Genomic DNA, 12389 nt, shown 5'->3' on the forward strand with positions numbered 1-12389 from the left:
CAACAGCCCCTTGGATCCCATGCCCTCTCACTTTCTCAAGAAGTCTTGCATGGGGGACCTTATCGAACGCCTTGCTGAAGTCCATATAGACCACATCCACCGCTCTTCCTTCGTCAATGTGTTTGGTCACATTTTCAAAGAACTCAACCAGGCTCGTAAGGCACGACCTGCCCTTGACAAAGCCGTGCTGACTACTTTTGATCATACTAAACTTCTCTAGATGATCATAAATCCTGTCTCTCAGGATCCTCTCCATCAACTTACCAACCACTGAGGTTAGACTCACCGGTCGGTAATTTCCCGGGCTGTCCCTGTTCCCTTTCTTGAATATAGGGACCACATCTGCAATCCTCCAATCCTCCGGAACCTCTCCCGTCTCCATCGACGATGCAAAGATCATCGCCAAAGGCTCCGCAATCTCCTCCCTCGCCTCCCACAGTAACCTGGGGTACATCCCATCCGGTCCCGGCGACTTACCAACCTTGATGCCATTCAATAGTTCCAACACATCCTCTTTCTTTATGTCCACATGCTCGATCCTTTCTGTCCACCGCAAACCAGCAGTACAACCACCCAGATCCCTTTCCACCGTGAATACTGAGGTAAAGTATTCATTAAGCACCTCCGCCATTTCTAACGGTTCCGCACAAACTTTTCCCCCTTCACCTTTTAAGGGTCCTATGCCTTCACATCTCATCCTTTTACTCTTGACATATTTGTAGAAAGCCTTGGGATTCTCCTTAATCTTACCCGCCAAGGTCTTCTCATGACCCCTTCTCGCTCTCCTAATTTCCTTCTTAAGCTCCTTCCTACATCCCGTATACTCCTCTAAATCCTTAACACCTCCTAGCTCTCTGAACCTTCTGTACGCCTCTCTTTTCTTATTCACCAGGTTCATCACAACCTTTGTGCACCACGGTTCCCGTACCCTACCAACACCCCCCTGTCTCATCGGAACGTTGTCTTGTTGTGGTCTCCATTTCACTTTGCTATCTGTGCAGGTAAGCTGTCTGTACAGGTCACATATATCTCTCTACATCTCCCACGAATAACATATCCTTCTATCCCTTTCTCTCTTGTGTGATTATCCAGCTTCTCCTGCTGTTTACCTCAACCATTCCAAGTGACAGTGAGTTCCACATTCTCCCCAATACCTGATGTGACACCACTGTGCCTTTAAGAAAGGTATTTTAAGCATGTTCTCTGCAGTTATAAACAGCCCTGTTTATTTCCATTGTGGCATCGAGATGTCTGAAAAGATGTCCTTTTTGTATTACTAAAATCATGTGATGAGCCTTTTGTTTATTTTAATCTGGGCCTAATGCAATGTCCTGGAGTTTTACAACCCTTTTGAATTGTCTGGTTTGTGATGGATTGAAAGGTCAAAGTCAGGTGGTTCCTTCATGGGAAAATCCAGAGTTACTTTCAGTTTGGTTCGTTAGAAATTGTTTGGAATCCAGACTGAGAACAGTGTTTGTGTCTCTCTCTCCCTGGAATAGGAGGTTTGACTCTTGGTGGCTGGCTAGCTGGTAACTAGAGGCAAGGATTGTCTCTGGAAGAGTGCTGAAAGTCCCAGAGTCAGAAGGCCTCAGTGTTTTCAACTCAACATCTAAAGGAGTAAACCAAAGAACCACAAAGGAGTAAGCCAGAGAAAGCATTCTTTCTGGGTGTATCACAGCTTGGTCTGGGCTCCTGCTCTGCCCAAGACCGCAAGAAACTACAAAGGGTCGTGAATGTAGCCCAATCCATCACGCAAAGCAGCCTCCCATCCATTGACTCTGTCTACACTTCCTGCTGCCTCGGCAAAACAGCCAGCATAATTAAGGACTCCACGCACCCCGGACATTCTCTTTTCCACCTTCTTCAGTCGGGAAAAGGATGCAAAAGTTTGAGGTCGCGTACCAACCGACTCAAGAACAGCTTCTTCCCTGCTGCCGTCAGACTTTTGAATGGACTTGCCTTGCATTGAGTTGATCTTTCACTACACCCTAGCTATGACTGTAACAGTACATTCTGCACTCTCTCGTTTCCTTCTCTATGAACGGTATGTTTTGTCTATATAGCGCGCAAGAAACAATACTTTTCACTGTTTGTTAATACATGTGACAATAATAAATCAAATCAAATCAAATCAAAAGGGGGGTTGGAAAGCTGCAAGATCCAGCATCATGAGAGCATATCTAATTTCTGTGCTAAACCTAGGACAGGGGATGTGCTTGTAGCGGTTTGTTTGGTTGGAACAGTACATTAAGATTTATACAATATCATGGTTGTTTTCTTCTTGTTTGTAATTGGTAAAAGTTATTGCTAATTGTCTTATTATATGTTAACTGTATTCTTAAATAAACTTTGTTTGATAAAAGCTCCCTAGTGGGTCATTGAATCATACCTGGAGTGAAAAATCTCATGCCTACCCATGCCAAAGTTCAAAACCTATGGTCTAGGCTGACTGCAGAAAACACCTTGGAGTTTCTGAATTCCTTATTATATTTATTGGTGACTATCTTGTACTTACGGCCCTAGCTCTGGTATCACTGCCATGCACTGACCCTGAACTAGACTTCCTTACCTGCTCTTCCAGACTCTCATTCGATACCTCCCACTGGAGTTCCCAGTTTCTTCTCTTCCTCGTTCCCATAACCCACAGAGTGGACAACAGATGTCCCTTTGACTGTGTCTATTGAATGTACAACAGCTGGGTAGCAGATACTGTTAGGGACCAGATCAGAAACTCCAAGGTATGTTATGGAGTTAGCTTAGACCCCAACTTTTCTTGACTTTGGCATTATGGCAAGCAGAAGGTGTTTTGCTCCAGGTATGATTCAAGTGAGCCACGACGAAGTTTTTATTAAAACCAACTTTATTTAAGAACATGGTTAGAATGTAACAAAAAGAATTAACATAACTTTTACCAATTAAAATACTTAAACATGTCAAAGTATAATTCTTAACAGCTAGCTATCTCTATTGTTCCAATTTAAAGCAATATCCTCATAGACATACGTCCTGCTTCAGAATTAGTTAACACAAAATATAGATATACTCACATGAATGCTTTTTAAACCCTCTGGAGAGATACAGAAAGACACCTGCCTTCTGTCTCCCATACAGCAATTTCCAGAGAAGGATATATCTTCAAACAGTAGAACTTCAGAGAAAGAAACCTAGTTTCTGGCAGATTCCAATCTCCTGGCTTGAGAGAGATGCAGAGCTATTTTTGCTCTTTTCATTCCCAAACAAACTCCAGAGAGAAATCTGTTTCCAAGCAGCAGAACCCCAGAGAAAGTGAAAGAGTTACTGCTCTGTCCATACTCAGTCACCAACTGTGAGCTTATTTTCTTTCCGTAACCCTAGGCCCTCCCAGTCAAATGACCTTACCTGTCAATCAATCAAATCGAGGCGCACTCTGAAAAACCCCAGAGGAAAACACTAAAATAACAACGCTGCATTAGTCCGGATCAAAATAAACATTTCAGCAATTAAGATCAATTATGCTGCTGCAGTTACAGCAGGAGATGCCAGATCCAAACAAAATGGCACCAATCATAAAACAAACTGCTAAAGAAAAATGCTGCACAAAAAACATGACCCAAGTACATTTCTTAAAGGCACAGTATTGTCACAATACCATCTGCTGACCACACAGACTTGCACCGAGTCCCAAGTCTCTTCTTCAGTGTATAGAGAAATAGCCACACAGTGTTAGCAAGATCCAAGATAAACCCATAAACCCCTAATCCCCCTTCACAGGGGGACCCATCCTCGAACTACAACAATTTCCCTCACATTACAGATGGTTTTCGTTCTCTTCTTTTACCATTTCGACGTTTATCTGGCTAATCTTCCATAATCCACCGCCTGTAAACTTCACTCATCCACAACTAACACTCTTTGCTGTTTTATTCAACATGGACTGGGCTTCTGACTCTGTGACCTTTCTTTAGCTTGTAACTCTAAACAAATATTCAACGTACAATCATCATTTTTGGGGAAAATAAATAATGGTGAGCGGTTATTTAATGCAAATTAAACATCTGGGTTGGGTTGTAATTATTTACCAGCTCACAACCTTGTTCCCAAAGTGTTCCCAAATTGTTGTGCTGTAGTGAGTTCTTCCAACTACATATATAGGAGCAGGTGTAGCGATTGTTCATTTAAGGGCAACACAGCGGAGTAAGGGTTGCCTGGTTGGCCGGTTGGGACTAACGAGTGTGGAATCACCCCATCCTCCACCCCCATCCTCCAGGGTGAGAGAGGCTCCAAGTCAGAGACATTTTGGGAGCTAGGTACAGCCATGAGGCTGCTGTACAGTTCTTATTAATAAATACCTTTTGTGTTCACCAATGAAGTCTGTGAAAGTCCATTTTTATATCTGGCGACAAGGATAAATTACCCTGATATTGCCTCTGGCCCAACACCTGTGAGTATCCTGATTTAATCAAAGTCTGAAAAAAAAATACTCACCAGAATGCCTCCCTTTGCATGAATAGATCCATTTGACATCTCAATAAAGAACTGGACACAATACGCTGAGTGCCTTGGATATTATTTCCAAGCAAACGAGATAGTGGAGGAAGTGAAACACAAAGCAATTCTCCTATGTTTGTGTAACTCAGAGCCATGACCTTATTTACAATCCAACTGGAGCCGACTCCAAACGATTGAGTGAGCTCATGGATTTAGTGAAGGCTTAATTGCAACCGTAACTATCGGTCATACTTCAGAGATTCAGATTTAATTCAATGGTGAGAGCCCCAGGGAAATCAATCATGAATTACATGGCTAAACTGAAGCAATTGTCAGAGTATTGTGATTTTGGAGTCACCTTAAAGACATGTTATGGGATAGATACTGTTGACCATCGAAAGGTGTAGAAGAACTGCAAAGCGCACTAACTGGTGCCTTTCACCACTTAGGGCAGAAACTTGCAGCCAGCTGTAATGCCAAAACCACCAAAACCGCCACAAAGCAGGAAACAATTTCAGCCACCCACAAAACAAAAAGGTACAGAATAGAAAAGGTCGAATGTCTCTGGAACCTTCTTCCTCAAAAGGCACGGGAAGCAGAGTCTTCAAATATGTTTACGGCAGAGCTAGATAGATTCTTGATGAACAAGAGTGTGAAAGGTTATCAGGGGTCAGCAGGAAAGTGGGGTTGAGATTGCAGTCAGATCAGCCATGACCTTATTGAATGGTGGAACAAGCTCAATGGGCTGAGTGGCCTACTATAATGATGCACTTTCACAGACTTTATTAGTCAACACAAAAGGTATTTATTAATAAGAATTGTATAGCAACCACATGGCTGTAGCTAACTCTCAAAATATCTCTGTCTAGGTGCCTTTCCCCCCCATGGGGTGATTTCACACTGAGTCTCGATTTCTCACCCTGGCCAAGTAACACTTATTCTGCTGTGTTTCCCTTAAAGGGACAATCACCACATCCCTCCCCCTTTAACTCCTTGACACAATCTTCAATAACAATTCACTGAGTCTTAAATATTAATTAAACATGATGTGCAGGAGTTGGACAATTATAAATGGAGTCTTTGAGGGGGTTTTCTGTTTCTTGTCGAGCGGTGTATTTCTGTAGTCTGAGATGCTTCCACAGGATTGATAGTAACAGGAACTGCAGTAACGGGCACCTCTTCTGGCATTGGTGATTCATCACTATTTGCTTCCTGGAGTCATCAGTTACATAGAAAACCAGGTCAACCAGATACTTCGGTGCTTACGGGTTCGAAAATGTGCCTTGATGGTGACAATGCTGGAGGGTTTCTCTACTCCTCAAGTGGTCTATATGTCCAGGAATGATCCATCCCTCCATGTCTACTAGATGGACAGAATTAATGCCCATTGTTGAATTCTTGCCAAGGTGATCGGCTAGACAGCCTTGCCCTCTTTGAAGAGATCCAAGAGTGATTTGTGGTCAGAAATGATGGTAAAGTGTCCACCGGGTAAGTACTGGTGGAATCTCTTGATGCCAAAGATTATTGCAAGTCCTTATTTCTCAATTTGTGAGTAACCTTCTTCGACCTCTAGATTTTTGACACAAACCCTAAAAGTCTTTCAGAGCCATTGTCCATCTCGTGGGACTACACCGTATCAACACCATCTGGAGAGGCACCACAGGGTCAACATCAGTACTTCACATAGGTCAAATTGTACTAACAGATTTGAGGAATGCAGCAATTGTCTCACTCTGTTGAAAACTTTTTCCTGGGAAGACTCCAGGTTGCAGGTAGAGTGTGGGTGCCTGCACCCCCCTCCATTTGTTTTAAATGGGCGCCACCTTAATTTTAAACTGCGCCCTCCCCCCACCTTTTAGATTCTCCCACAAGAGGAAACATCCTCTCCACGTCCACCCTGTCAATACCTCACCAAATCTTATATGTTTCAATCAACTTGCCTTACTCTTCTAAACCCCAGTGGATACAAGCTTAGCCTGTCCAACGTTCCCTCAAAAGACAACATACCCATTCCTGGTATTAGTCCAGTAAACCTTCTCCAAACTTTTTCCAATGCATTTAGATCTTTCCTTATACAAGGAGACCAATACTGTACAGAATACTATGGATGCAGTGTCTGGAATAAAAACACTAAGATGCTGCCACTAGCAATAGTAGATCGGGCAATTCTGGTGTCTGGTGCATCCCTGGGGTGCCGAAGCTGGATGGATGCACTCCTATTTCATCATCTACCCTGACCAACCAAACAGTCTTGGTAATCAACGCTTAGGTCATTAATATTCATACTTGCTGGAATAACAAGGAAACAAAAGTGTTCATTGAGAATGAAAAAAAATACGCCATGATGATATTTCTTTCCAGTTTTCACACAGCAATCTTCAGAATAATCTAGAATACCTGAGAAGTCCAAAACAATCGCGGAGGGTTGAGAATTTCACTGTCGGAAGCTGCATCTTCAGCTGTCTTGTCCTAAACCTCTCTGCCTCCTCCTTTCAGATAATTTTCAAAAACCTATGTTTGATCAAACGTTTAGTCACTGCTGTATTATTTCCTTCTGTACCCTTTTCTGTCAATTTTTGTCCAGTTAGACTTTGTCAAGCACTTGTTACGTTTTGCTGCAGTGCTTCCCAAACCATTCCTGGTGTGACATTTTAATGCCTCAGACTTTGTGTGACAAGAATGATCCCTGGAATTAAGAGCTTGTCGTATGAGGAATGGTTGAGGACTCTGGGTCTGTACTCGTTGGAGTTTAGAAGGATGAGGGGGGGGGGATCTAATTGAAACTTACAGGATACTGCGAGGCCTGGATAGAGTGGACGTGGAGAGGATGTTTCCACTAGTAGGAAAAACTAGTACCAGAGGGCACAACCTCAGGCTAAAGGGACAATCCTTTAAAACAGAGATGAGGAGGAATTTCTTCAGCCAGAGAGTGGTGAATCTGTGGAACTCTTTGCCACAGAAGGCTGTGGAGGCCACGTCATTGAGTGTCTTTAAGACAGAGATAGATAGGTTCTTGATTAATAAGGGGATCAGGGGTTATGGGGAAAAGCAGGAGAATGTGGATGAGAAAAATATCAGGCATGATTGAATGGCAGAGCAGACTCGATGGGCCGAGTGGCCTAATTCTGCTTCTGTGTCTTATGGTGACCTGAGTGAAAGTTTGTGGGGAATGAGATGTTGAAGGCATGGGAAGGGTGGGGTGGTTGGCCTTCAGTTACTGACTGTAACCTCAGTCACCAAAATAAAACAGCAGCGTGACCTTCAATATTTAATTATTAATGTTCACACATTAAGCTTTCAACTCTCAGTCTGTTCAGCTCTACATTATGAAGTACTCTCACTTTCTGCGCACAAACATGACTTCCTGACTCAATCTCCTCACTCCAAACTCCTAATTGCAAAGTGACCCACATTCTCCACTTTGATTTTGGTTAGCACTGCTGCCTCACAGCGCCAGGGATCCGAGATCAATTCTGGCCTTGGGTCACTGTCTGTGTGGAGTTTGCACATTCTCCCCCGTGTCTGCGTGGGTTTCCTCCGGGTGCGCCTGTTTCCTCCCACACTCCAAAGATGTGCAGGTTAGGTTGATTGGTCATGCTAAATTGCCCCTCAGTGTCAGGGGATGAGCAGGGTTAAAACATGGGGTTTTGGGGATAGGTTGCATTCAATGGGCTGAATAGCCTCTTTCTGCAAAGTAGGGATTCTATGATGAGAAAAGAGTTAGCTAAATCAGAACATCAAACCCCTCAGCTGCCTTCCCCCAACCCTTCAACTGGAGCTTCTTCCCTGGTCTGTGTTGAAGCTCCACTCCAGAGATGGCAAACAACTTAATCCAGTGCTTTACTGAGGGGCTGTTGCACTGTGAAGGATCGTCGAGCTCATGGTACGTCACACTGAGGTCCCATCTGCATGTTCCAGGGGTTCAGATGGATTATAAAGATCACAGTTAGAAGAGGAGCAGTGAGCACTCCCAATGGCTAGATCAACAATCTACAACATCAATAATAGAGTGACTGCTCCTTCGTCTCACTGCTGTTTGTTTTTGCACAGAACACCTGTAGAATGAATTCATGAGATTACAAAGTGCGTCAGTGAGACAGGTTGATGCACACACGCTTTATTTTATTTCAGTATATCCAGATTATAAATTCTCATCTGTAAGAAACCATCACTCTCTTTAACTCATTGACTACCAAAAGTGACAGTGTTCAGCTGGCATCTTTAGTACGGTTGTGGAGGGTAGGCGAGGCCAGTGGTGAATGGTGCCACCACGCTGTGTACTGCATGCACGGTGACCAAGTTAAGTAAAAGCAAGGGTAAAGAATTCAGCAAAATCTCACAATGTTTGACTATTGATATAAATAACATGACAAACACGGTAGCTAAGTAAGGAGAACGGCACAGAACACAGGAATCTGAACAAGCACTTTCGCTACAATACTTTTTACAACTCATAGCTCTATAAGAATTTTTCATTAGGGCCACTTGTCTCCCTACCAGGTTCTTGATGCATATTCAGTCTAGGACTCTCACCTCTTGTCCACTCCTATCTGACCAAGACCATAAAGCTACGCTCATGGTTAAACAAGAAATCCCTCTCTATCCCCACCGTACACCCTCGGTGCTTGATGCACCCTCATGTCTGTGCCAATGGGATGTGGGCGCACTTTGTGCAATGGGGCCAGTGCAATTTGAAGGTCAACGCTATCTTGGGGAATTGTTGGCATTGTGAAGGGACTATAACCTGCGGCTAGCCTCTAAATGTATGTTCTATAAATGTGTTTACAGTTTCACCACAAATCTGTCCCTGTAGTGTGAATATCAACAGTCTGTTATCCTAGGAGATCCTGCACTTGATACTGCTTCTTCTGGCTATTTAAACAACGGAATAATTTCCTTTCTGTGTGCTCCATTCTGCATTTTGCCTGCGGTGCTGCGAGAATCTGCCCACAAATAAAAATAAGTGATGTAGACTGTCACTATGTTAATACTTGGTTTGGTTGTGGCTGGTTGCAGTGTACCGACCATCAAGGAGCAAGGAAGAGTCTCCACTTGCAGTCTGAAAGCATGCTGTGCTACTACCTGGGTGTTTGGGTAGACGCCCACACTCCACCTGCAACTCACTGAAAATGCAACCGTCAACTTCCGTGTGGTCGAGACAAATACTTACCTAAGACCAGGGCGTGCGACAGCAAAATATACCTGAAACTGGATCATACAGAGCGAGAAAACACTGGGTAATGGGGACAGAGGCAGCCTAACTAGTCTATAAAAAAACAATAACATCTAAAATGGAGAATATGTTAAGACACATTGTAAAAAAAAAGAAAATAAAGCAAGTGCATTATACATTTCCTATGACGATTCATCCTCTGACATTAAAAGGGCAAAGTGTATACACCTGGGTTAGCCAACCAGATACACCAACATTTGCTTCCAGCTGAATGATTGGATAATTTGGAATATCCAATTGGAGCACTGGATGTTGTTGTGTTTGTGGCGAGGATACCACGTACAGTGAGTTACCAAGTAGAGTGAATTACTAGGTTACTAGGTACAGCAAGTTGCTTGGTATAATGGGCTCCATCATACATTCAGCCCTCTGGATAGATTCCATTTTAAATATTTTGCATTTTCAGGTCACTTCACTTCCTGTGGCCTCAAATTCTCTCAGCTTGTGCCGTGAAGACCATCCTCCATTTTCCAGCAACTCCCAGCATCATCAGCCCAACATTAACCTGAAACAAAAATAATCAAATGGGATTATTGCCTGTGAGTTTATCAATTCCACATCCCACCCCACCCCAGTTTGTTGTCCTCTTGCCCTGAAGCTGCTGACTCTCAGTGAGGTGCAGATCCCTACCTCTCCTGAAGGAGCTCTCACTAGGGTAACAGGTCCCTCTGGGAAGAATTACCTGCCCCCAGTGTCTCACTCAGTGACTAGTTGGCAGGCTACACAAACACACAGAACATTGCAGCTCAGCCTGATCCTGTGCTCACCAGACATCCACACACAAATGTACCTTCATGCAGTGAATTGCTGGGAAAGTGGTCGGGAATGGGAACTCTGTTATGGTTTTCCTCTTCTCAGTCCAAGGGACAAACACTGGGTTAGGCTAACCTCTTCACAGTAGTCACTATAACTACTAATCAATCGAATAGGGAATCCACAAGAAAGCTCTTTACCCAGAGAGTGAATGTGGAACTCACTCTCACAGAGAGTAGCTGAAGCAAACAGACATATTTAAAAGGAAAATGTGAGGGCGAAATGAATAAAAGGTTCTGTTGATAGGACTAGATGACAAGGGTTGAGAGCAGACCCATGTGGAGCATTTGATGTGATTTATTGTCACATGTGTTGGTATACAATGAAAGTATTGTCTCTGGCGCACTATACAGACAAAGAATACCATTATAGAGAAGGAAAGGAGAGGTAGCTACGGTGTAGAGAAAGATCAACTTAATGTGAGGTAGGTCCATTCAAAAGTCTGATGGCAGCAGGGAAGAAGCTGTTCTTGAGTTGGTTGGTACGTGACCTCAGACTTTTGTATCTTTTTCCCAATGGAAGAAGGTGGAAGAGAGAATGTCTGGTGTGCGTGGGGTCCTTGATTATGCTGGCTGCTTTTCCAAGACAGCAGAAAGTGTAGAATGGATTGGGCTTCGTTCACGACCCTTTGAAGTTTATTGCGGTCTTGGGCAGAGCAGGGGCCATACCAAGCTGTGATACAACCAGAAAGAATGCTTTCTATGGTGTATCTGTAAAAATTGGAGAGAGTCATAGCTGACATGGCAAATTTCCTTAGCCTCCTGATAAAGTAAGGGTGGTGGTGGCCTTTCTTAACTATAACATCGGCAGGGAGGGACCAAGATAGGTTGCTGGTGATCTGGATATCTAGAAACTCGAAGTTCTCAACCATTTTCACTTCATCCCCGTTGATGTAGACAGGGCCCGTCCTCCACTGCGTTTCCTGAGGTCGATAACTATCTCCTCAGGTCGATAACTATCTCCTCCTTATTGTTGCCACTAGATTCTCTATCTCTTTCCTGTACTCCGTCTCATCATTGTTTGAGATCCGACCCACTACAGTGGTGTCATCAGCAAACTTGAAAATCGAGTTGGTGGGGAATTTGGCCACACAGTCATAGGTGTATAAGGAGTATAGTAGGGGGCTGAGGACAAAGCCTTGTGGGGCACCGGTGTTGAGGATGATCGTGGAGGTGGTGTTGTTGCCTATCCTTACCGATTGCGGTCTGTGGGTTAGGAAGTCCAGGATTCAGTCACAGAGGGAGGAGCTGAGCCCTAGGCCATGGAGTTTGGAGATGGGTTTTGTAGGAATAATGGTGTTGAAGGCTGAGTTGTAGTTTATGAACAGGAGTCTGGCGTAAGTGTCTTTGTTATCCAGGTGTTCGGAGTGGTGTGTATAGCCAGGGAGATGCCATCTACAGTGGACCTGTTGTGGCGACAGGTGAATTGTAGTGGATCCAGCAATCTGGGAGGGCAGAATTGATTCGTGCCATGAATAACCATGAGGGATGTCAGAGCCACCGGGTGATAGTCATTAAGGCACGCTGCCTGGCTTTTCTTCAGTACAGGGATGATGGTTGTCCTCTTGAAGCAGGTAGGGACATCAGATTGGTGTAAAGAGCGGTTAAAGATGTCTGTGAATACCCCCGCCAGCTGATCTGCGCAGGATCTGAGTGCTCGTCCGAGTACCCCCTTCAGGCCAGTCGCATTCAGGAGTTGACTTCCGAGAAGGCTGATCTGCGGTGAAACCTGTTTCTTTCCATTTTTGCTGAGAGTCTGGAGTCACACGGGAGACCAAAGCAGATTTCCTCCCCAAAAGGATATTCGTGAACCAGGTGGGTTTTTATAACAATCGATGATAGTTGTCATGGTCATCATTACTGAGACTAGCTTTATA

At 44.0% G+C, this 12389-nt stretch overlaps 1 protein-coding gene across 3 annotated transcripts in view; it reads right to left on the reverse strand.

Annotated features, from left to right (window-relative positions):
- Nucleotides 1-8552: 8552 nt before the first annotated feature.
- Nucleotides 8553-12389, reverse strand: part of LOC144479624 (SURP and G-patch domain-containing protein 2-like) — a 29364-nt gene continuing 25527 nt past the window's right edge. For 2 of the 3 annotated variants that reach the window (XM_078198557.1, XM_078198556.1), the window contains one exon: nt 8561-10205. In XM_078198557.1, coding sequence (XP_078054683.1) covers nt 10190-10205 — 16 coding nt within the window. In that variant the 3' untranslated portion in view covers nt 8561-10189. Of the gene's footprint in view, nt 10206-12389 lie in introns of all 3 variants that reach the window. The other variant, XM_078198555.1, reaches the window with a different exon arrangement.

The sequence above is a fragment of the Mustelus asterias genome, chromosome 26 (assembly GCF_964213995.1).
Source record: "Mustelus asterias chromosome 26, sMusAst1.hap1.1, whole genome shotgun sequence".
NCBI lineage: Eukaryota > Metazoa > Chordata > Chondrichthyes > Carcharhiniformes > Triakidae > Mustelus > Mustelus asterias.